Below are 25,570 nucleotides of genomic sequence, written 5' to 3'. Positions count from 1 at the left end.
AAATGATGTGAGGTTTTGTGCAGATACAAGGCAATGTTTTAGGCAACTGTGCAAATTTTACTGGGAACTTGGCCAGAATTGCAAGTGTGCTCTCCCATTCAGAATATCTTTGGGCACTGGCAATACGAAAAGTTAGTCTATGATGTCTTCAAGGTGTTAACACACTGATGTCCTCTCTGCAACTCCTAGTGATGCAATTAAAGATAGGATAATTCACAGGTAATACAGCATATATATGAGCTAACTATAAGAAGACAGAGTTGAGGTGACACCATGGAGTTCACAGTCATACCAAGCTGGGTCAAGAAACAGGACAGCCTGAAATAGGCCCTTTTGCTGTGGCCTCAGGGTTCTGGGATGATTTTTAGTTTGAATGTGCCATTACACTACTGCAGCCGTCTGAGGTCCCTAAACTCATGTATTCCTTTACCTCACCTTCAGGACTCAAGGGAATGAGACAGACAGATACCCCCCAGCCTACATCCTTTCTAAAACTTCACTTGCTAGCTACATTTCAGCAGGCAGCAGGATTACCTGCCTCAGCATCCCAAGAGCTTATGAATATGCATGAAAGGTTCTCTTCCTTGGGTTGTTAGATGTGCTGGTTTTGACTGGGATTAATTTTCTTCACAGTAGCTAGTATGGGGCTATGTTTTGGATTTGTGCTGGAAACAGTGTTGATAACACAGGGATGTTTTCGTTACTGCTGAGCAGTGCTTACAGAGAGTCAAGGCCTTTTCTGCTTCTCACCCCACCCCACCAGCGAGTAGGCTGGGGGTGCACAAGAAGTTGGGAGGGGGCACGGCTGGGACAGCTGACCCCAGCTGACCAAAGGGCTATTCCATACCATATGGGGTCATGCTCAGCATATAAAGCTGGGGGAAGAAGGAAGGGGGGGACGTTCGAAGTGATGGCATTTGTCTTCCCAAGTAACCATTACGCGTGATGGAGCCCTGCTTTCCTGGAGATGGCTGAACACCTGCCTGCCCATGGGAAGGAGTGAATGAATTCCTTGTTTGGCTTTTCTTGCATGCATGGCTTTTGCTTTACCTATTAAACTGTCTTTCTCTCAACCCACGAGTTTTCTCACTTTTACTCTTCCAATTCTCTCCCCCATCCCACCGGGGGGGAGTGAGCAAGCGGCTGTGTGGAGATTAGTTGCTGGCTGGGGTTAAAACACAATGTTAGAAAACTGGCTCCAGCAAACAAGCAGGGATGGAAATGCTTCTTTTCTCACTTCCACTTCACTAGGCACCAGCATTTAGAGAAAGGACACATCAGCAAATTAGCTTCAAAGTAGGAAAACGGCAGCCAGGAAGCCACCAATATTTTGAGTTGTTTTCATTTCATGTTTTAATCCAGCTAAGAACTAAAATGCTAAGGGTCCATTTGAACACCTCAAACAGGAGCAGGGACCACAACAAGCCTCACAGAGACTTTGAACTAACAACTCCTACTATTCAGTACAAAACATATGAGTTTCACAAAGGCAATAACTAAAGAGCCACAGTAGAAGTTATACTTACAGTGTTTCTGTGATGAGATGAAAAACAGTTGCCTTGAAACAACAGTAGTCAGTCACTTGGAGAAAAAGAAAGAAATTCCTGAATGGGCTGCAAGTGCCCGGCAGCTGCTGGATGCTCCGAGGATGCCGGGATTACACGGCACAGGGACGGCTGCCACTGGCAAAGCAGCAGCAGCAGGATGAACTCAGGTCAGTGGGAAAGGCGGGAGGGAGCCGTGGCTGTGGCAGCCCCACCTCTTTCTGCAGCAGGCACTGCCAGCCCAGCCTGGGCTGGGGTCTCACCTGGAGAGACTGCGTTTGTATGGGTTGGTGGGTGTGTTTGGTGGGGGGGGGAGAGGCAGAGGGCTCTCAGAGGGACAAAAATACAATGGATAGCAAATCTTTCTCCCAATCAGTAACATGAATGCTCTCGCCATTTTGTAAACCCTGGTTTCCATCCGCAATCCTGTCTGCCCACCAGAACATACACCCATCAAAGACATTTCAAAATAATGGAAAACGGATGTACAGCCCAGGATTTATAGGCACAACGTGCATCCACTTTTCCAGTTCCCTTTTTGTAGGAACTCCCTGACTTGAGATCAATTTTACACTATTTTTTAAAACCTCCTGTAACTTGGTTGCCAGGGAGGTTTTCGATGCCATTTTATTAGTACTTGACAACATCTGCTCCAGAGGCTGGTGCTGGCACCCGCGCTGCATGCTGGAGTTCACGTCCCGTGTCTCAGAGCCAGCAGCAGCCCAGCTGTGCCAGTGGTTAAAGACTCTTCTGATGTTTTGTTTCTGGCCAGTTATTTTCTATGCTAAGGAACTAGGCTCACATTTAGAAGAGCTCTGTTTCCTCTGAGAGGGAGAAGCTTATGAAGGAGCTTACTTAGATTTCTAATTATTTCTTCCATACATTTTCTTATGATACACCAGTTGTGATGTCTCATCAGATACTGAATTGTAAGACCAAAAATAAAGAGAGATGGTTTCTTGTTCCAGCTGCTGTGGATTTTCCATGTGTCTATATGTTGTGGGTTAACAAAGCCAGACCTAGTACACTATATAAAATAACTTCTATATCCTGCTAGTAAAATGAGGTTAAAACTACCGTTCTAATTGACAAGGGTGCCAGGGAGCCCAGAGCATTAAAATTTGTAAAAGGCCTTGAGATCCTTTGATGGAAGATGATCTGTTAGTGCAAAGTCTGCTCCTAAGGGCAGACTTCTTTCCATAAATTTTCAATTCTGTTTCTCCCTCAGTCCTTCCAACTCCGCACTCAGCGAGCTGGAGTTCTGGACCCTGTTCTAGGTATCTGTTGTGCCTAATTCAGGACAGGTTGCCCAAAATTGAATTCTATGAGGATGAGAATTATTACAGCTATCTTGTCTTACATAATTAAAGCTTAGATTTCTCAACGTGTACATTCAAATCACCTCTTAGATCACTGAGGAAAATGGACTGGGTCATATTCTGAAACACAGATTAGTTTTGAAAGAACTCCTCATACATTGCATACATGCTTTTTAAACTCTCCAAGGAGACTTTTGCTTTCAAGGAAGGTCATCCGTCTTTCACCTTCAAAGGCACTAGAGTGTATTCAAAGTCTGTCAAAGTAAAACCATCGGCAGCCAACATCATTAAACTCGAAGCATTTTTGCAAATACACTGAAATTCTCTGCTTCTTTCTAACCTGCTGCGGTTCGATGTCATTATAACTCTGTATGTAGCTGCCTCTCTTTATGTCACAAATTCCTACAGCTGGGGATATGCAACAAAATCAGTTATGAAAAATGGCAATGCTATCAATCACGCCTCAGAAATGTTTCAGGATTCCTGTGCCCACTTCTGCACTAAAGGACTGGATCTGAAACACTGAAGTCCCCCACTTCACTGGTGTCTCAGTGCAGCTCATCACTGTGCAAGGGAAGAGGAGTTCGTAGCCTGACAACTACTGCATGAGGGATGTCCCAGCCCTCTTCCTATAACATATAATGGAAGGAAGTTGTTGTACTTTCCCCTTACCTCCTGAAGGCTGGAAATGGCTCTCGCCAAGAGAAAAAGGCTGGGAGTTCCTGTGGCTCAGTGCCAGTGGTACCACAGTGGTACTTAAAAACAAGGGCTCTGAATGTCATTGGTCTGGTGACTGCCTCACCGAAATTACATCTTTGTAAAGGCTGTTCAAAGGTTCACAGCAAATGTCAGATATCTGAGCCACTGGCAAGACTTGGGCTCCCCCACAGCTTTGGTCCTTCTCTTTAAAGACATGAAATCTCAAAAGGCTACTGTTCAAAGTACAAGGAAAATGCTGCATCTGGCACACAGCAGGAAATCACTTCACTCAGCAACACTGGGTCCATGTAGAAATCAAACCCCACTGAATCTATGCACAAAAGCAACAGCTGTCTTCCAGGTTGTGTATATAGTTCGACATCAGAAACTTCCTGCATGAGATGTTGCCTGAAGGAACACGGTCTCCTCTACAGCAGGAGAGGGCTGATGTAACGAAATTGCAGCTGCTCCTTTCTTAAATTCAAGTGTCACCCAACAGCTCAGGACTATAATTTAAACTTTCTTTTTCTGTGCAGTACATTACCACATATGAAAAATAACGTACCCGGAATTGTGATGTCTGAAGCACTTAAGCATGTAAAACTGGTAACAGTCCCAGTTCCAGAGAACCTCCTCTCTCTAAAGGAAGGCATGGCTGATGAGAACATAAGACAAATGTGTAGTAAAATTGGGTCTATTAGAGTTTCACAACATGCTTTGGTGGAACACAACATGACAGGAACAGCCTGTTCTTTCAAGTGGAAATGTAGTAATTTCTGTCATGAAAACAATGTATACAGTACTGAAAGGCAAACACAAACCTGCTCTGAAATGACAACATTCAAAATAACTAGCTATCTCCTGGAAGCCTTTCCAGCTAAGCAATGTAAACACTGCTTCAAAATCTTGTTTCAAAAAAATAAGCCATGTTTGAACCTACACAGCTATATAGAAGAAAACATCTGGAAGACTGGCATGTAGTCACCTTATCTCTGAAACTCTCTGTATCATTGAAAGGAGCTAAAGCTGTATTAGATGTTAATTACTCCTTGACATTCTAAAGCAGCATTCATAACCAAGGAGATGAAAGCGTTAGGAAGGCTGTACAAGGAACCTACCTGTAAGAAAGCTCCTTCATACCCTGAATCAAAATAGCTTTCAGTAAGCTTTCAAGTTAAGAAAAGCTTTTCCTCTTTTTGTTTGCTTTCTGCACTATTAAATTTATTAGTGTGATTAACCTCACAGTGAAACAGCCAAAATTTCAAAGGCATTTAAAGGCGTGTAAAGAAGTGGGTAGTTGCATAGCTGCTTGGCCACTGCATCAATTCCGTCTTGTCATTTCATTCCCACTTAAGGCATCTAGGTGTAGTAGCACAGGATACTGGTGCAAACACAGTGATTTCATTCTACTCCAGCAGCCACTGATGGCAGCTCTCAATCCCTTTTCTTCATCCTACAGATTTATTTTTATCACGCTCTTCTTGCTTTTCCTCATCTAGTTAACAAATTCACTGTTTTTAATCTTAAAATGAGGTATTGCCAGAACACGACTTTAGAAATCAAAATGCTAAGGAACAGATTTTTCTTAGGAAAATCCCTTCAAATAAAAAAATCCCTTTTTTAAAGTGCCACCTCATCAACAATGTTCTCTTAAGAATCTATTTATGTGAAAATTCTTTGATAATATCTGAAAATTCACCTCCCCAAGTAAAAACGGTTCTGAAGGCTGACTTTCATATTTCATTTTCCTTTATGGTATTATGCATCTTTATCAGTCAAGCACTGAGGGAGAATGCCACCTGGAACAAGGATGAACCCATGAATTTAAATTAACAGAGATCAAAATTATCAGTAACTAATAATCCTGCAGGATGTTACATGACAGTTGTAGGATGGAAGCACCATGAAGAAAGACACCGGTCACGTTTATTAGGTAAGTATTGTTATTACAATTTCTATTTCAGAACAGGTAAGGTCAAGGAAAATCAATCTGTGACCATCTTCATAAATCTAATGTACCTGAAAGCTACATAAAAGCTTGGGTTGTAGGTGAAAGCCCTTAAAACTGGAGAGCCTGTCCGCATACTTGGGAAAGCAGATTTTTTTTCAGTTGGTGACCAAATATAAATGGGATTTAGAGAAAAGTTGTGTTGCGTTCTCCAGGAAGATTCAGGAAGATTCAGGAAGAATTCCAAAGATGCAGCATACACCATGTGTAAACCCACAGCCTCCCGCACAGCCATTTCACACAGTAAGTTTGGGATTAATGACAAAAGTGGCTATTTCTGGGATTTTGAGTTTTTTAATTGATAACCAAACTTAGGCAAAATTAAATGTTTCCCTCAAAATTCTTCCAACATTGATAGTTCTTCTATAGCATAAGTTTTGAACTGTTGTACTCCAGCTTATTCTTTTTGTTATTGCAGTTGAGGTACCTCCATCTAGTGGCATTTTATTGTACTGAAGAGTGTGCCCTTGGGATCGATTAAATCTCTTTAAATTTTTTTTTTAAATAAAACTGTAAAAGTAATACATAATTTTTTAGAACATCTGGACCTTGGATATGTTGGTGTAGTTATTTCTTTCAGCTACAAAGACCTTTATGCCAGCTTCCCAGCATTGCAATGAACCACTGTGTGCATGTTCAGAAAGGCAAGGAAAGAAAACTGACTTGCATTTTTTAATTATTTCAACTCTACTTTAAAATAAAGCTATGTTGCTAAAATATTTTAGCTTAATTTTAAAATATTTCCACCAAAGTTACTTCTTCTCTAGACTGAGAAAACCAGCACATCAAGTACGAATTTAAAAAAACTGCTGCTGGAAGCTTTAAAATTGTTGTGGAAAGAGATTTTATGGCTTCTTCTTGTTAGAGTTGATGACAGCGCACTACCTAGTGATTTATATCATGAGAGAAAAGGAACAGAGTGGTAAAACCATCATTTGATGAAGCAGTACCCTTGTGATTTTCAAGCTATCATACAAGTATTTGAAGTACACAGTGAGAACAGAAAGAGCAGGAACTGAAGCATTATTTAGCATGAAACTCAGAATATGCATTGACTACGTATAAACCAGTTTGGAGAGTTTTAAAACGCTATCAGCCTTTTGTATGACTGAACTATAGAGATCTCTGTGACTACACATCTGCACACTCTTACGTAAACAGGATTCACTGAAGATAAAGAATTGATTCACCCTCTGCATCACTGATTAGCAGCATCTGAAGTAAAGAAATAACAGAATGATGTAATACAATCATGCTTGACAGTGAAGTACTCACAGCCCTGTTACTTAAGTTCAAGTACAGCACACCCACTAGTGATCAAACAGCCAACGCAAATCAAAAGGAAAAGATGATAGAATCAGTGCTGCCCTGGCAAAATAGAGTGTCTCTTCAGGTGACCAGATACATTTCTGAAGCAAAGTATTTAGAAAATAAACCATCTAAATATCCTCAAACTTTAGAGTTTTAAATGATTCTGTTCCAGTAATTTTTAGCATCCTGTATGCGTGACCATGTACTTACTGCTATAAAAGGTTCCAGAAAATGCACAATGGCACATTTCAAATGAAATGTTACTTAACTCCCTGCTGGTACGAGCTTGTTGGCATGAGCTTGCTCAGTGCTGAAATAAATCTAGTGTTACGTCAACCCACAACATACATAGGAGACCAGTTTTTCTTTATTTCTCGTTTCTGAGGTTGAGTCGTGGATTGATTGCATGAGTTGAATTAACATTAGTTAGTAGCTCCACTGGCTTCTCTGGACCAGTCTATACATTAACCCGTTGTTGGATTTGACCTCCTGCTGTGTGTTAAGGAAGTTCAGCGCACTGAATGTAAGGCTCTTCTAAGTCGACAAGCTACAGACTCTGCTGCTCTCAACACCCTGCTGCTCTCAACAGTCGTGACGATTCAACAGTACTAAATTCAAACAGTATGCATTGCAAAAGCAGAACAAAGCATGAAAACATGGGGTAATTTGGTATATACTTGTATTGGTATCCAAGGAGAGCTCAGGGCCTATGACTATACTTGAAGAACTTTGCTGATAACCATTCTTGCCATCTGCAACTTCCCCGCGCTTTCTTCATCTCACTTAAAAGTTCTTTTGCTTACCTCCTTTTCTATATAATGGTGACATTGTATGCTTTACTGAAGTCACAGTAGCACAATCTAACTTTTGCACATGTAAGGACTTCTGAACCTTGCCTACTATTCAGATCAGACTGACAAGTCCTTCCCATATTATGAACCATAAATCTGGACAAAATGTTCTGCTATTTGTACTACGAATTGGCATGGTAACACAGAACAGAAAGGTCCTCCTGAATGATAGGGCCTAGTTCCCTGCCGCTACAGAAAGGTCTGTTGTACAATCGCCTCATAAATTTATCAAGCGCCATATTAAAAACAGGTATATTTTTGCTCTCACTAATTCCATGGAAAAGCTGTTTCAGAATTTGATTGCTGCAATGACTAGAAACATTCTTCTAATTTCCTGATATATTTATTAATGAATGGTACATACCTGTTTGTTCTTGTGTCAACATTGCCCTGCAAATTAAATGGTTTTCATCTTTCATGTTTACTTTCCTGATATATTTATAGACAGCCCTCGTATCTCCTCTCTGGTTTTGTTTTATTGAAGTAAACAAGCTGAGCCATCCTAAGATGTGTTTGTACGAAAGGCTCTCAAGCTCTCTGGTGATGCACCTAATCTCCCTCTACCCCTCTTTCAGTTCAACCTTAGCTCAGCTATGAACAATTAATTAGACATTTTCACAGTTCCCCAAATGAGACTTCACCAGGGCCTTAAAGGATGACATAATACCTCCCTACTTTAAATGAACATACATCTCCTGAGATACTCTCTGTACTTACGATGATTCCTAAGTATATATCATTACCAGATTTCATCAGTATGCTCTTACTGATTTTATCAGGGCTACTACAAAAAATATCAAATAAGACCATTCTAAAACCAACCCTTTAGGTCTGACATCTGGTTTTGATGTGGCCTTTTCAACCTTAGTTGTGGCTATCTCACTTCACAATTTCTCTCCTAACCCCCATATTCTCATTCCTTTCCAGGTGACACCATATCAAAAGTTTTACCAATAAGATATTGATACGGCAAATTTGAGGTTTTCCAAAGCTTTGCATGAGCTTGAAACCAGGCTTCGGGGTCTGTGATTGGCCAGGTCACTTTTCTTCTTTTCAAAGATAAGCAATTACAGTCCAGGTTAAGCCCACCTAACTTCAAAGGCTTAACAGAGAGAGATGGGGATCCACAGGGAGCCATTCATGATGTGGCTTGTTCTCTGGAGACACCTCTCACCACTGAGTATAGAGGGAGTCTCAGCCAACATGCCTCTCAGCTAGGAGCCCTCAGCTAAATGCCTCAAGTACAAGGCAAGACCCACGTTTGCTATTTGCCAGTCATCTAACATTCCTAACAGGTCTGTTCAAAAGACTTGCTGCTAGATTTTACGTATTGCCTGTTTCAGAACTGCAGATGTAGTCCCCATGATGTGAAAGCATGACATGGAGTTTTGCACTGTTTGCTGTTGTAATAATTTCTGTTTTGCCATTCACACGATCCATCTTGCCTTTCTCCACGTGGTGAAACTACTTTGGCACTGAGGAAAGGCATACTTCGAATTTGGGGGATTTAACTTAGGCTCACTAGATGACAGTCACATCTTCTCCTGCTCTCCCATTTGTATCACTGAAAAATCTTCTGCTCTAAAAATTCTGTAACAGTATGATACAAGCATGTCCAGTGGTAGAAATTAGAAGTATTTTTAGCTGAAACAGAATATGTAGTTGATTGGTAAAAATAACACGGAACAGCAGAAAAATCAGGTCAATAATATTCAAGAGAGTGAAAAGCTTTTGAATGTATTTTTTCCGTATATGCAGGTGGAAAGAAAAGGTTCATAAAGGGGAGTAAGGCTTTCTAAAAATACTACTAAAAACTCCCATGGAATATGACACTTCAAGACACAGAAAAAAAACATTTCGTACTGTAGTATCTTGTAAAATTGTATTCCGTTGAAGTATGTTATTATTTTATTCATTCGTCAAGATCATCAAAAGCCATCAGGAATAATCATTCTGAATGACAGCCACGCTTCTTCTGTACCTTCTTCTGAATAACCCAGTTGCAAAATAAAGAGTTTGCTTTTTTAAGTCAGAGAGAGAAGTGTGGGTCAGCTGACAAGCACAAGATCAGGAATTTGGATTTTGTATTCATTCTTCCCTGACTTCCTTCAAAAATAGGTTTTTATCCTAATTTATGTCTAAAAATATATAAAATTGAAGGTTTCTTTACCCTAATTAACTAATGACCACGTAGAACTATATATAGGTAGGTTTTTTAAATGTAGGTATTGGCCTAACTTTTATAGTGTACAAAATAAAGCAAAATTACAGCAAACACAAAGACCAAACAATAATACGCAGAAGATTCTAAGTATGTAACTACTATTTTGCATATATTTTGTAAATCCAGTTTCCAAATCTGGTGCCCTAGGCCATGAAGCAACTAAGAAACAAAACTAACAAACAACTAACAAAAACAAATTTACATTCTTAAAAATGGCACTGGACAACTCACATGTTGCAATACATCCTGGATACTGCTTAAATGTTCTGTTGGGCCATTTAGCATGTATATGGCACAACACTTTTCTAAATTGTTTTTTTTATTATGTAACAGATAAAATCCGTTGGTGAACTTATTTTTAGTATTAAATTACTGTAAATGGCAATGATTCTCTTCAGGTAGCTAAGAGCTGCAACTGACAATGTATGACCTTGTGAAAAGGCTGTAAGAAGGAATAGAAGAATATTTACTTTTTCATGAGGATTTGCGCTTTTTAAAAAACAGTGAAAATATGCTCATACTGTCTGAAAAATACTTATCTACAAAATACTTATGAAAGAACTAACTTAGGGGCATTTTTTCACGAATTTTACCCTTCTGACCTTACTAATGTCATGATTAACAAAATAATTTCTCATTTGTGCCCATTTAAGAAAGGCAAAGCACTATAAGCCTTATTAAAACCATGTACTTTGAACACAGTCATCCTTATCCTGACAATTAGCCTCGTTGAAAGGTCACGTCCCAATCTCTTGAGGAAGAGCACATTAGCAGTACGACCAACATACTTTAAAGGGTCCAACCGCACGGGCAAAGCCAACAGTAGATGCTGTATCTAATCAGCATACATCTTCCAGGGAGAACACGCTCCTGGAGATTGCGGATCTTGCCCGGCAGCGCCGGCAGCCGGGGCCCTGCTCTTCCCTCAGGCGCCCCTGCCCACACCTCGGCCCGAAACGCCCTAGCGCCTCTCGGCTTCATGCTCTGGGGACGGGGAGGACTGGAGCGAGGAGCTGACACGCTGCAGCAAACCAGGCGTGCCCCTTGCCGTACCGGCGGCTCCGGGCGGACTGGCCCCGCGGGACCGCCCTCCCCACACCGCGGCGGGGGGACGCCGAGGTGCCACCACCGCCCCGCCCCGCCGGGGGCGGGAAGGGCCGCGCATGCGCACCTACGCGGGACACGGTCCCGCCTCGCCTCTGCCGCGGTTGTCATGGCGGCCGCCGGCGTGAGGGGAATGGCGGGTAGTTGTTCGCCTCCCTCCGCGCTCCCCCGGCCGGCAGCCAGGCCCCCGGGGCCTGGGCGTTCACCCCGCCCACCCTCTTGCCCTGTCCTCTCCACACAGCCCGGTGGAGCCGGGCCCCGCCCACCCCGCGCCTCAGGGGCTGCCGCCGCCGCCCCGCCCCGGCCCGCCTCTCCCGTGCCGCCAGCAGCCGCAGGCCAGGCCCGGGCGGAGGCGGCGGCTCCCGCCATGGTGCGGTGCGGCAGGGCGGTGCTGCGGCAGGTCAGTGCGCCCGGCCCGGGGAGCGGTGGGGACGGGCCCTGCGTGCGTGCAGGCCCACGCAGGCAGGGCTCGGGCGGCGGGAAGGGCTGGCGGGGAGCCGCGGCTCCGCTCCCGGCCCCGCGGCCTCTCCGGGGCCGGCTGGCGGATCGCTCCCTTCCCCCGGGCTGACCCGCGGCCCGCCGGGGCCGCCGCGTTTCCCTGCCTGCACTCCCCAGGCACCGTCTCAGCGAAGCGGGCTCCTCGCAGGAGGCCTGTACGTGCCGGGGCGGAGGCACGGTGCCGGGCAGGGTGCGCAGTGAAGCACCGCGACGGTGGCACGCGTGTCTCCGTGGGCGCCGGGGCCCGGCACAGAGGCAGGGCCTCGCCCCGACCCTCTGCCTGGGGCTCTGCAGGCCGGGCAGGCGTGCCGTGAGGAATCGCTGCCGGGGAAGAAACGTCAAACATTTCTCGTACTAAAAAACATCTTGGAGAGTTACATGTCCGTTTTCTGAATGTGCGTTACTGCCATCAGAGAACAGTTCTATCCAAGCAGTTTTAGCCACCTTGTTTCTAATGACTCCAGAATGAAATAGAAACAGAACGTAATACTGATATGAAACTACTTGTTCTATTAGTATGGCAACTTCATAGACGATTTACGGCTCTATGTGCGAGGAGGAACTGGTGGAATGGGTTATCCTCGTCTAGGTGGGGAAGGAGGGAGAGGCGGTGATGTCTGGTTCGTTGCCCAAGAAAGAACTACCTTAAAGAACATAAAGGATAGATATCCCCAGAAGCGCTTTGTAGCTGGAACAGGAGCCAACAGCAGGTAAGAGTCTGTTTGATGAAAGTTGTTACATACATCTTTTCCAGAAAGAAAGTATCAGCTTAAGTTACTAAGCCTGGTTTAATTTTTCCCAGTGTTAGAGCACTAAAAGGTGAAAAAGGAAAAGATTGTGAAGTTCATGTGCCTCTGGGAATTTCAGTTCTTTGTGATGATGGCAAGCAGATTGGTAAGAACTTTTGCTTTCTTTTAATGTATCTAGTAGATACTGTCATATTTATTGATAGCATCTAGCAGACTTCTAACACTAGGATGTTTTAAGGTTACACATCTCCCAAAATATGTGTGTGTTTTCCTTTGTTTGGACAAAGAGTTGACAAAAAATACACTGTAGAAATTGTTGGAAAAGCAAGGACCCCTTCCAGAAATTAGCAGTAGTTAGTTTTTATCACTATATGCAGCAGAAAGACAATCGCTCTTGCAAACAAGTGTTAAAGGCTGGAAGCCATACTGATCCTCCATGGAATCATTAATGACCTTACATAAATTACAAGTCCATAAACTCAGGTGAGTATCCCTATAACTTTACTGAATTATGACATTGGTTAAAAGATAAAGATCCTTGCTGAATGTCAACATTTCAGGTTATCTAAAATACTTACCTGTTTTTTACTCTTTTTTAAAAGAGTGGTACTTGCTAGTAACCAGGAAGATCTCTTTCAATACAGTGCTCTTGGAATAGCTCTCAATGGTTCCTTTGCAGTTTCTCAGAGTTTTTCTTCTTGTGCTGTTCGGAGTTCAAACTAAGTTCACAAATTACTCTGATTTGGATGTTTAACAAAATTGGATGTATGGCAAGAACTAGTTATGATGTAGGCATGTCAGTGTCTAAAGGTATCCTTGAATTATATACTCAAATGTTGCACTTTTATTTTTTAAATTATTCTAACATTCTAACCCTAAGGGAAATATTATAGCCTGCATCTTAATGAAAAAATATGGAACATCTGAAGAGTTTGCTGTAGCCACATCTCTATCAATGAAGATTTTTCCTTGCATTCTTGAATTAAAGTATTGGAAGCTTCAGAACTACCATCTTGGCCATACTTTGCCTGCCTGTACTTAGTACTTTTCTTGAAGTGACTAAATATATGTCAGAGGGGACTACTGGGGTGTGATTGCTCTCATTTGTTTCCAAAGAAAGAAAAATACCATGACACTGAGTGCACAGCTCTTGCAAGAAAGCATACAGAAAATTCTCTCTTCACTGAAGACAGATTTAAGTGGAAAATCACAACTGAACTTCTGCAGGGGATTGTGCTTTTTCACTAGTGAATTTATTTTCAGGAGAGCTTAATGCAGCAGGAGAGAGATTCCTAGCAGCTCGCGGAGGTCTTGGAGGCTCTTTGGCCACAAACTTTGTGCCTTGCAAAGGTCAGAGGCGAATTGTGCGTCTTGATTTGAAACTTATAGCAGATGTCGGCTTAGTTGGGTAAGTACTGTAGTTTGAGAACTGACATTAGAAAACAAAGTAGTAAATTTCAAATGAGAGTTCAAAGAAATTTGGGAGTTTGGAGGATGAGCGTTACTGTACATTTCTATTGCTTAGATTACTTGCAGTGAAAGGGTTAAATCCCTGACTAAGACATAGACTTGCATTTTTTTAGTTTCACTCACATCCTTGTTCTCTTTTGTCCTCTTCCCCTGCAAAGATAGTTTTGGTTACCTGCTGAGCAGAGTTGATGGTGGGACATTTCCTGTGACTTCTTACCTGATAGGACTAAGCAGGCCTTGAGCAAGCTCGTTAGGCTTCCTAATTAAATCACTGATAACAGGAACTCAGGAGGATTGTGCCAAAGATAAGCACCAAAGAACTAGCTTAAATCGACCCCCTTGTAACATTCTGAGGACTGATGAGCTAACTCAATGACTATATATGGACAAAGGAAGTCCAAAGTTCAACTAGTGGACAACGTGAGGAAGACTATGGAAGACCACCGGGAGGGTGAAAAGACCCTAACCCTAATTTTACCGTGCATGCTTGGACTATGTAAATGAATTCCGGGAACTCATCACCATAAAACTGCCCTTTTCAGGAAACCTGATGAATATGTATGATTTTTCTGTATATGAACTGATGTGTTGTGCTAACCTGGCGGAGCACTTGTGGCAGAGCGATCCCCAGTGCTGCCCAGTGCTGCAATAAAGAATACCTGCTTAATAGTCATCCCGACTATTGAGTCCTGATTTTGGCTTTTTACGGCAACAGCAGTTTGCAAAAATCAGAGTTTAAACCTATTAAAATTAATTTTAAAATTTGGAAAAAATTGGTTATGCTTTTGTGGGTGAAAGGCTTCATGAATCAGGGTAATATATAATTATTAATATTATTGAATTTAGCAATTGCAGTGATTATCAAAATACTATTAGCTAATATTTATGAAGTAAGTAGGAGGTGCAAAACAGAGTCAAGAACACTATCCATATTGCATCTTTGACTTTATGGTACTGGCACAAGTGGATCCTTTCAGTAGTAGTTTTAAAGAGAGTTTCAAATGGTACATAGCCTACTATTCCAAATAAACAGCTTGAAATGTTGGAAGGAAGTAATTAGCAACTAGAACAGTAGGACTTGCATTTCAATGTTGCTGCTTTATAACAATGCAGATTTTTTTTTTTTTTTGAAAAAGCTTTCAACAAACTACAATTGTAAAAGTATTGGTCTACTCAGCATCCACTACCACCCACTCCTGCCCCATGGTCCTTATTAATAAAAATCATAGGAAACATAAAATGATGAGGGGTTTGAGGTGGAAATAGTCTAATAGGTATATATCATTAAAGAATGGAAACTTGAAGACAGCATGGTTTTCTACCTACATTTTTATTTTTTCCGTGTTAGAAATAGTTCTGTTAATATCAGATTTGTCTAAAGTTATATAATTTTCAAGTGGTCTTCAGTAATTACAAGATCAAGAATTTTTTTCTTGTTTTAGAGTGTGTGAAAATATAGGAGTTTTATGACATCAGTGCTTCTTCAATCTTGCATTTTGGCTTGTATTTTAAATTATGGTTTCCCTTTAAAATAGATAAAAATAATCATTATCAGTTAATTAGAGGAGAATATTATTTTCTTGTTGAGGGTATGAATCAGCCTCTGATAGTTTGTGGTTGTACTTTGATCTTTTTGTGTTTGTTGTTTTTACTTCAGTAATGTGCAAGTGGTTTGCTATTAGATTAGGTAAAAAACATATAGACCTGAGAAAGGCCCATCAGGTTTGGGTACAGGTTGTGATGTGTAGTGTAGGTTGCAATTTAAACTTCAAAGAGCATATTGTACCTCAGTGGAAACAAAATACTCACTTGAGGAGATGACCAGAGTAACCTTCCAGAATGTCTTTAAGGCACCTTTCAACATCAGAGCGCATTAAAACTACCTTCATTAGTTTTCCTGTTATAAGAAGAGTCATTATGTCTCTTTCTTTTTCAAGGAAGCCCTGTCTACAACTCCTTTATAAAGCCCTTAATGTAATACTAGTCTTGTTTTTCATTAGCTCATGTTCTTATTAGTTGTCCCTGTTAACAGGTCATGATTCTGTGTGTATTCAAGTGGAGAGTATATAGTTTTCTGTGTGACATGTGCCTTTGTATCTTGTGACCAATATTCAGTTGCCTGTAGGCACAGTCTTGTTCGATCACCGTTGCACTGAAATGTTGTGCTGAATAACTCCCTGTGAATTTGGCTGGAACACAAGTCTTGTGTGGTCTCCCATATGGAGCAGGTGCTATGAATAAGGACTGTAGTCTAATCCTCTGATGTCAGCATTAGCTTCAAGTTTGACATGGATCAAAGCTATTGTGTCATTTACAGCTCAGATTAATGTTTAAAATAAGCATGTGTTATAGTTTAGGTTTTTACATCTACGCATTGAAATGAAAACCTATGTTTTCTGTGAAGAAGCTTTTGTAAATGCTACCGTATCCCTTAAGGAACGTTTTCGTTGTAGTATGCAGGTATAGCTTCCCTCATACAGGGGAAAGGTTACAACAGTCAGGTCTGCACAGACCAGCTCCTAGGGCTTCGCTGGTATTCTTTTTGGTGTACTTGGTAAGAAGCATGTTAGTCCTAATTTCAGGATCCCTCATACAACTTTGTTGCCTTAAACACACGCAAACTGGTCATGTGTGTGTCATATATACAAATTCTCTCTTTTGCTCTTCACCCCATCCTGTACAGATGTATTTACAGAGTTTACATATGCTTTGCTACATTAGCTAAACTGTAGCATAGATACCATTAGTACTTAAATTGTAGAATGTTTAATTAACCATGATTTGTATACCAAAAGACTGTAAATCCAACTGATAAGATGCATTTGCATGACAGGTGTTTAGAACGTAAACGTAGTTTAAAAAATTATCTATAGCATGTGAAGGCTGAATTCAAGTAGACCTGGATGCCTATGCTGTATTTCCATCCAAGTGACTTTGAAAGATTTCCCTTAAATCTGTTACAGTGTATTTACGTACCTCTCCTGCCTGCATCCTTGGGAAGCATTGTTGGATTTAGAAAAATTATTCAGATTTTATTTAAAAAAAAAAAAATCATAACGATCTGGGGTTTGTTGGTTTTCTTGTTTTTTAAGTCTGAGTAAATGAGTCTGCAAAAATGAGTTGATAGCATTGAATTTGACTAAGGTAATATAGTGTATTTGGTAGTAAAATATACAGGAATCACATGTGTCTATTCAATGTATAAATCCTGACTTTCCTTCTAGGTTTCCAAATGCAGGAAAATCATCCTTGTTGAGCAAGATTTCTCATGCCAAACCTGAGATTGCAAATTATGCGTGTAAGTTCATACTCTTATTTTTAGAGCCCTAATATTTCATGAGAGCAAGAAGTCTTTTCTCTGACTTGGTTTGCAGGTTTATTATAAAGAATAGGGGATAACCATGTTGCCTGCTAAATACACTGCACAGATTTTTAATTATAAGTAATACTCTGAAGAGAGACTTGCTATTTCAGTGTCCAGTTCCTTTAGCCACCTCAGTGTTTCATGAGTACACCCTCATAATGCTTCAACCTGTTGATTCAGGGTCTCTTTAACATTTATTTTAGTCTCAGCCCATTTTATTGCATCTGAGATTCTCTGTGGTGTGTAATATCCTCAGTCTACTGAATATGCACCATCAGGTTCCTTTGCATAAACATCTTGTATGCTTTGGAAATAGCTACCACCTGTTCTTGCAACAGGGTAAGATTTTGGTTTTAAATCTGTCCACTGAAAAATGGACAGAAAATTTTTATTATTTTTCTATCAGTAAATGAGAATTAGTTGTGTGATCATTCTTTAATTAAAAAGCAAGAGTACAAGTACTGATAATTTCTACCGACCTTCTTGCGGCACTCCTGATTCTCTACAGCCTTTTTATATTTTTCCTCAGTTTGAAGAGTGCTATCTCACTTTGCCTTTCATTATTTTTCCCTATTTGGAAGCTATTCCATAGTCTGGTTAATCATTTTTGTGTCTGAGACTTCTCTAGCTCCTCTATTCCCTTTTTGAGATGATGGGAACAGAACTGCAGACAGTGCCAAGGTTTGGTGAACCACTGGTTTTTCAAGTGGTCTAATTTTGTTCTTTCTTGTTTTGCTTTTTCTTTATTCCTTTTTCAGTAATTCCTAACATCCCATTTGCCTTTTTTTCTGCTACTGAACATTTGTTTCATTTAAATATGAAGTGAGAAAGTCCTGCAACATTTAAATGTTTTGTAACATTAACATTTTTTAACATGTTTAAAACAGTTTTGTTTTCTTCCCCTCCTCTTTTTTTTTCCCTTGTCATAGTTACAACAATACAGCCTGAACTAGGAAAGATCATGTATGCAGATTATAAGCAGGTTGGTATGAAAGTTCGTTCTGGTTGTTCATTAAAGTTGTATATAATGATTAGTTATGTTGCTTAACATAATTTCAGAAAGAAAAAGGAAACTTGTAGTTTTTTTCATATGTGTATCTATAATGTATACATATAAAATGCAATTCCATGGACCTAATGAGACTTGTGGAGAAAGTACTATCTTTATGAAGTAATAAGAAGAGAGCTTTATAGCCAAATGTGGTAATATGACGTTGAACTGATTTCAATAAATGGCTTCTCATTTTCCTTGTCGCCTTTCTGTGGTTCTAATCCTGCTTTATAATCTTAGACTTGTGAGCTTGTGTATGGAATTGAGATCAGTGCGTCCTAGTATAGTCTTGTTAAGTTTAAGACTTGAAAAAAATTCATTGTTTCAAAGAATAACCTGTTATTTTTATTTAGAAGAGGCAAATTTTCTGCAAGTTGGCTATACAGAGAGCTCTGGAGTGAATGAGTTATTTTCAGAATGGATTTTACAGTGGCAAATTTGTCCAATAGCTGCAGATCTGCAGTAGTGAATGACAGGGAATTTAGTGAATATAACCCAGTTACCATAACTTACTGTTCTGGCTTTCTAGGTTGGCTGCTCTAACTTCCTTTTGTGGTTTGGTTTGGGTTTTGTGTTTTGGTTGGTGGTGTTGTTGTTGTTGGGTTTGTGGCTTGTTTTTTGTTTTTTTTTTTTTTTTTTAATAAAAACCTAAAATAGTATGAAGTGATAGTGATTGCCTGAACAGCCAGGATAGTGCACTACCCAAGAGGTGAGGTACCTGGGTCCAGTTCCTTTCATGGTAGGCTGTAGCTCTGGAGGACTGGTGGAGTTACTGCCACGTTAATTTTTGTGAACCCAATTCCACCCAGCTTCTTTAGGTAAAGTTGTCAGATGATTGTGTGGTCCCTGGAATCCTTTCTACAGTATCCACTGGGGGGAAACCAATGCTAAGTGAGACTCTTACTAATAGATTTTTGGACCCCAAGTTCAAGGTTACAGCAAACATTTTGATTCCTCAAGCTTGAATCTTTGATGTGCTTTTATTTTGTTTTTGAAGTGTATGATACATGCAGTACTGGACTCATCACTTCCAAGATAAAAGGCGAATGCATAAAAGGGTTTCAGATGACTTAACCAGAAAAGCATACTTCTCAGATATGAAAAGACAGAAAGCTCCTCTTCACTTTCAGAAGAAATAATCTTGGGGGCATTCAGTAGCTGATGCTTGAAACCTTCATTTAACACACAGTTTTGTTAAAGGTTGTTAGAGGAAGTAAGTCTAGTTTGTCAGGTTCCCTGTAGAGATGCACACATCTAAGGGAATTTTTTTGTATATTCATTTTATCTGCTAGTTTAGGGTAACTTATCCTAGAAAGCTGTGCTGCAAATAACAGGATTGTTTATAGCCTTTTAAAAAAAACTAACTATCTACTGTGAATCAGGACCTCTTGCTCTTACTGCTGTATCTTTCTCCAGCAGAACTACTCACCCTCTTGGCTTTCTTTTCTACAGTCTGTTTCACGTCATAGCCAATGACCCTTATTGTTGGCTGTTTCTGCAGTTCATGGTTTTTATACTACAGTGTTGGGTGCTATATAGGAACTATATGGACAAAATATCTCTCTTCTAAAATCAAGACAACTAGTGATTGTGATCATAGGGAGCATGTGTGAGTAAGAGGAAGTACTTCAGCTCTCAATATTGCAACTGCTGGAAACAAAACAACATAAGCAATTAAGAGCAATAATTGAGGTGACTGTCCTGTATCACTCAAGGGAGACTGGCTCATTTTTTTTTTTTTTTTGTACAGAACATTGACATTTTTAAGGAAATATGTAGCAATTTGCTTATTTTATCTTAGTACATTATAAAGAAGAAAATACATGCAAGTTACCTGGTGCTGTCTGTCATTACTACTTGGAAAAGAAGAGACATAGAAGTAGAGGATATGAGCATGAGTCTGGATTCAGGTCTTAGTACCAGATCCTGGAAACTAGCAGAAGCATTTACATTTTCTACCAGAATATCTGAACCAAGTGCTGTTTTGAGAGAATATTAGTTTCTTTATGAGCTCTGTAAAAAAAATTATTTGAAAGAGAACTAAAGTTGGGGAAAAAGGTGATGATGATGGTACTACAGCACCTAAACACATCACACCAGGAAGTGGATGTTTCTGTTCTAACTCTCTAGTTATTCTCTCCCTGTTTCAGTTACTCTCTCCCTGTTTCTAGTTACAAGTCTGTTGTTCATCCAGCTGCATCTCATGTCTCTGTAGACAGAAAATTCTGAAGCAAGGCTTCAAATATTTAGGAAATGCATAATGGTTAAAAGTTAGTGTGACACATGAGTGGGAGTGTAACTCACACAGCAGAAAGCCCCCTTCTGCAATAGGTAGCACACTGGAAATTTTATTGTGTGCTGGCTTTGGGCATTGCTTAATTGAATCCATGTGCTGTCTAAATGGGTATTAGATTTGAAGTCCCTACTTTTGCTCTTCCTTGCTTCCCTATCTGTCTTAGCTTTCTGTGAGTTAATTAGTAGATATTGGGGAGGTTTAGTATTCTGCTCTTTTTTGGTCTGTCTCAGCTCTCCTTTACAACTGTGTACAACCCTCTCAACCAGCAGAGAAAATGACAAGATCCCTGTCCATTGTGGCAGTCTTTGCTGGGCTCTCGTTGGAAGCTGATATAATAATCAAAATCTCATTTCAGTTGAAGAGCAGAAGACAAATTCTTGGAGCTTCTCATGCTCAGGGGAACGATGTTAAGTGGATTTGCATTTGGAATAATGATCCTCTGTAGCAACAAGAAACAGACTTTGTTTTCTGTTCCAGTGACAGTTTGAATTCTATACAACCGTGATAGCCTAATCTTCTGCCTTTCAGAGTGTTTTATTCTCAGGTAATAGGTAAATTTTGCAAGATCTCTGCTGAGGTGTTATTACCTTCTATTTTCTACTTTGCAGACAGCTATAAATAAATAGACAGGGGAACATGAAGAGCACAGTGTCTGTGTAATAGTAGCATTTTGTTTAAATCTGCTTTTGATGATAGATTCTAAATGTATTGAAACAGCCAATGCATACTGCCAGAGAACTGATCCCCCGCACAATTCCAAGGAATACACATAGTTGTAAAAGGAGTCTCTCAAAATAGATATTCCTGACATTCCTTTGTCTGGGTTCTTTTTTTTATATGAAATGATAATGGTTGTTGATAGTTTAAAATCACCATTTTTGCTTGTTGGAAATCTTTTGTTTGAAACTTTTGTTTTCCTAGATTTCAGTAGCTGATCTCCCAGGACTGATTGAAGGTGCACATGCAAACAAAGGGATGGGCCACAAATTTCTCAAACATGTAGAAAGAACCAAACAGCTGCTCTTAGTTGTAAGTTAAATAAAATTTACAGCTTATTGAAATCAAAGGCAGTGCAGTAAATAAAATGCGTCTTAATTGCAGTTTAGTTGGAATTTAGGAAATCATTTGTAATTTGCTTTTTTTATGATAAATATAGCTGTAACACTTTTCAGAATGGAACGCTCAAAGGACTGATGATAAATTAAATCCTTAAGTTGAATTTATCATTAAAATTTGCCAATTAATTTAGAGCAGTGAAGTGTTCCAAGCATACTTAAAGCATGGCATGATTCTTTTTTTCTTTCTTTTTTCTGTAAGATCTCCTTAAAGAGGTTTAAAAATCAGACCTTTGAGAAACACTGTATCAGAACCAACCAGTTTGTGCTTCCAGCGTCTATGGTGTTGCTTTGGTGTATAGTTGCCCTCTGTTATTTGCCCAGGAATGAGGGCATGTACGTCGACATTTTGCTGCAAAGTAGTTGATGGAGAGTACCTTGATGCTGTAACATAATTTACGACCACAAAGCTTGTTTTTGTGTCACTTTTTCAGGTTGATATTTCTGGGTTTCAACTATCTATTAAGACTCAGTTCAGAACAGCCTTTGAAACTGTATTGCTTCTAACAAAGGTAAGTTCTCATCTTCCCAATTGACAGTTGTAGTTACGTGTTGAGCCAAGAAAGAGGCTCAGTTTTGATCAAGAACTTTCAAATGTTAGTGTGTCTTCTGGATTTATAATGTAAGGCTAGTTAACAAGCTTAGGATTCTCTGAAATGATGAAATCTTTATTTTTAACTGTCCAGGTGAAACTGCTCTATTTTATGTTGGGCACAACTGTTCCTTCATTAATCTGTGCAGCATATGGAATATTTCTTACAGTCAAGTAAAGGTGAAAAGACACATCATTTTCAGTTCCCCAGTCTGGTAGCATTTTAGGAAGTAGAAATACATGGGTATAGTTAAATCCCTGCCTTGATACCCTTACTGCATAGCCTAATGGAGATGAGACATCAGGCCCCAGCTTTGCGGACATTCAGTATTTCCATCTCTTACCATTGCTTCTGATTAAAATAATACATTTTATGTAATTTCAAGTTTAGCAGCTGTTCTCTCTCTAGCTATATGACTTAAGATGATGAATCTTCTGCATTTCAGCCATTGCTGTTTATTTTTAGCTTATTCATGGTTGCGATTTTATTTCTGATATTAACCATAGTCCATTAAAATGCTTAAGAATCAGAAAACTCTCCAAATAATTTTCTTATATGTTTTACAGATCTGAACTTTTTCTGAAATGTATTTTTTGTTTGTGGATATCAGAAAAACAAAACCAAAATGTCATTCTTTTTACAGGAGGCTGTTTTAGAATCGGCCAGCCTGTTTACCTGAAATACCTGTGTTTTGAGCAAAAAAAACCCCACTGAATTACTGAATATTATTTTCTTCTGTCAGACTGCTTTAATACATCAACCTTGAGCACCTGAGTCAATCTCACAGCTGCCTAGGCATGAAAGACTATTTAGGCACTGAAACAATGAGAGAGGAGATGTAGAATTAAAGTAGCACTTGTTAAACTACAAATACTTATTAAGGCAAATTTACTTGTCTGTTAAGGAACTGGAGCTGTACAAAGAGGAACTTGTAACAAAGCCTGCACTTCTTGCCATTAACAAAATGGATTTGCCTTGTGCAAAGGATAACTTGAATGAACTTATGAAACAACTACAGAATCCTCAAGGTAAATGAACTTTCAACAATTACCTTTGACAAAAGTAGTAATAAGATTTCATCAGGGGTAACTCTGCGTTGGCAAGGAGTTCTCTGAAACTGAAGTCAGCTATTTAAATTTATTATTTGAACATAAGTTTTAAAACCACTTCCTGCATTTAGAGATCTGTTTATATGCATTTGTAGTGCTGGCTTCACTGTTGGGGAGATATTTTAATAAAAGAGAGATATCCTAGAAGATCTTTCCCATCTTTGATATGGAGAGTAAATTTCCAGTCTAGGTATCTCTGATAACAGTAAGCTCCATTGAAGGTCCTCTTACAGGCATTGATGTATATACAATTTATTATGTGACTTTGGCCAGAACACATGAAAATTCTGGACAGGCCTATGCAGGGGTTTACTTCAGTTTTGCTGTTACATTGGGGTGAATTTCTTCCTGTTTCCTGGAGTGTGTAAGAACCAGGAAGTCTTAAAACCATCCATCACCCATGTTCTACAGCTTTGGATTTCTTTGTACTCATCTTAAAGGAAGGGTATAGAATCTTCTTAGGAGGGTGTAAGTATGGTATAACTTCTATGTTAGTGCTTGTCTTCTGAGGCTTTAGCTATTTTCTTAAAGATTAATTAGGCAAATAATACTTCTATATTAATTGCAGTTATGTTTACTGTAATTTATTGAAATTTATTTTCTAAATTTAATGGGATTTTATGGGCTTTGTAGTGATACACTGTTTGGGGGTTGTACTAACTCTTTCAATGTGATTTTTCAGACTTCTTACACTTACTACAGGAAGAAATGATTCCTGCAAGTACACTTGAATTCAAAGATATAATTCCTATATCTACATATACTGGAGAAGGAATTGAGGAACTAAAAGCATGTATAAGAAAATCTGTAGATGAGGAAGCAGAGCAGGAGAATGAAGAATATCGGAAAAAGCAGCTACTACTTTTACAAACTTCAGAAGAAGAACAAATGAATAGAAGCTAGCATTCTTGGCTGGATCCAACACATTTTAATATTTTTAGTATGTACATGAACCCCTTGCTATGCAGACCTTCCATGTAATTTTTGTTCCTTCTACCACCACTGCCCAGTTTTCCTGCCCCCCACCCTCCCCCGTCTCAATTTCTTTTGGCACTTGGGTAGAGCACAGGGGGGAAAAGAGCATGTTTTTCTGATTTATGTTGGCTACTGACTCAACCGAGTAAAGACTAAAGTGCGTGCAACTCAAAGCACTGCTTAACAACTGATGATCCCTGGAGTATTTTTTGTAAAATGGGATTATTAGAAGGAATATAACTGCAGAGGTAGCAAAGGAGCAAGTTCAGCCTCTCTATATCTTTTGCCATGGACATCAGAAGTACCCAGGGAAATTTCTGATGGAGCAATTTTCCAGGGTCTAGTGCTTCTGAGGTGAACCAGTTCTGCTATTTTGAGAGGCACCGGATTGTGGGGTTTTTTTGTTAAAGATCTAAAGGAAAACACAAATGGCTGCAAGGAAGTGACTTGTAGGAGCATGAAAATGCAAGGCTGATGTGTACTGTTTGTTTGGGTTTTTTTTCCATGCCTGCTGGTGTCTGCTGTCATCCTCTTGATCATATAAATCCTGATTCCAAATTCCCAGACTTAATTTTGGAGTCCCTCTTTTCATGGAGTTGTGGGTATATGTTGCTCTTTGAAGAAAATGATGACTGCTTTTCAACGGAGCTATACATTTTTGGGAATAGTTAATGTTGCAGGTTTTGTATTACAAGCAGGCGCACTTACATTTTACTTCTTAAAAAAAAAAATTAGAAGCCCTTTATTGTACAGGGTGTTTTCTACTTCAAAGCTATTAAATGGATTGCGAAGCAAAGTAAGACTGAATACATCAAAGGCTTCTCAACTTGGTCTTGTTTTCTTTTGTAAGTATACTTATCAAACCCTATTTCTAAATTTTGTTAAAGCAGTCACTGGGAAGAAAGCTATGATTTCTCATAATCTAATTATTTTATTATTAGTGTTGGTTCTCATTCTGATTTTCCTCTAATTTTATTGTGTTTGGGGCTAACATGTTTTCACCAAAGCTAAGTATGGGCTGTCAACAATTTTTGATGTTCCATTTATTTCATAGTCAAAATAACTTTCTTTTTTTGGTCAGACTTCTTGAACACTGGTCTTAATCTCACACATAAAGGGGGGGGGAGTTTGAAACAAGAGCCTGCTTGGCTTTATTTCAGCTGTGTCTGAAGAGTTATATGAGCTTCAGCAATGAATGGATAATGAGCAAGTGCAACACTGAGCCACTCTTAAGAGCTGTAGCTTGCAGGGCTAGTACTGGCCTCTGCAGTTCTTGTGGGGTTGACCCAG

The 25,570-nt window shown here is 39.8% G+C and overlaps 1 protein-coding gene across 1 annotated transcript; it reads left to right on the top strand.

Annotated features, from left to right (window-relative positions):
- The first annotated feature begins 11,149 nt into the window (after window positions 1-11,149).
- Window positions 11,150-25,216, top strand: GTPBP10 (GTP binding protein 10). Its single transcript, XM_072854303.1, has 10 exons — window positions 11,150-11,460; window positions 12,075-12,268; window positions 12,361-12,452; window positions 13,571-13,715; window positions 17,002-17,075; window positions 18,071-18,123; window positions 21,410-21,517; window positions 22,038-22,115; window positions 23,101-23,224; window positions 23,988-25,216. Exons 1-10 carry the CDS (start codon window positions 11,170-11,172, stop codon window positions 24,206-24,208), a joined length of 1,380 nt encoding a protein of 459 aa, XP_072710404.1. The 5' UTR covers window positions 11,150-11,169; the 3' UTR covers window positions 24,209-25,216.
- The last annotated feature ends 354 nt before the right edge of the window (window positions 25,217-25,570 follow it).

The sequence above is a fragment of the Ciconia boyciana genome, chromosome 2 (assembly GCF_034638445.1).
Source record: "Ciconia boyciana chromosome 2, ASM3463844v1, whole genome shotgun sequence".
Classification (NCBI taxonomy): domain Eukaryota; kingdom Metazoa; phylum Chordata; class Aves; order Ciconiiformes; family Ciconiidae; genus Ciconia; species Ciconia boyciana.
This window is presented reverse-complemented; position numbering and strand designations above follow the sequence as displayed.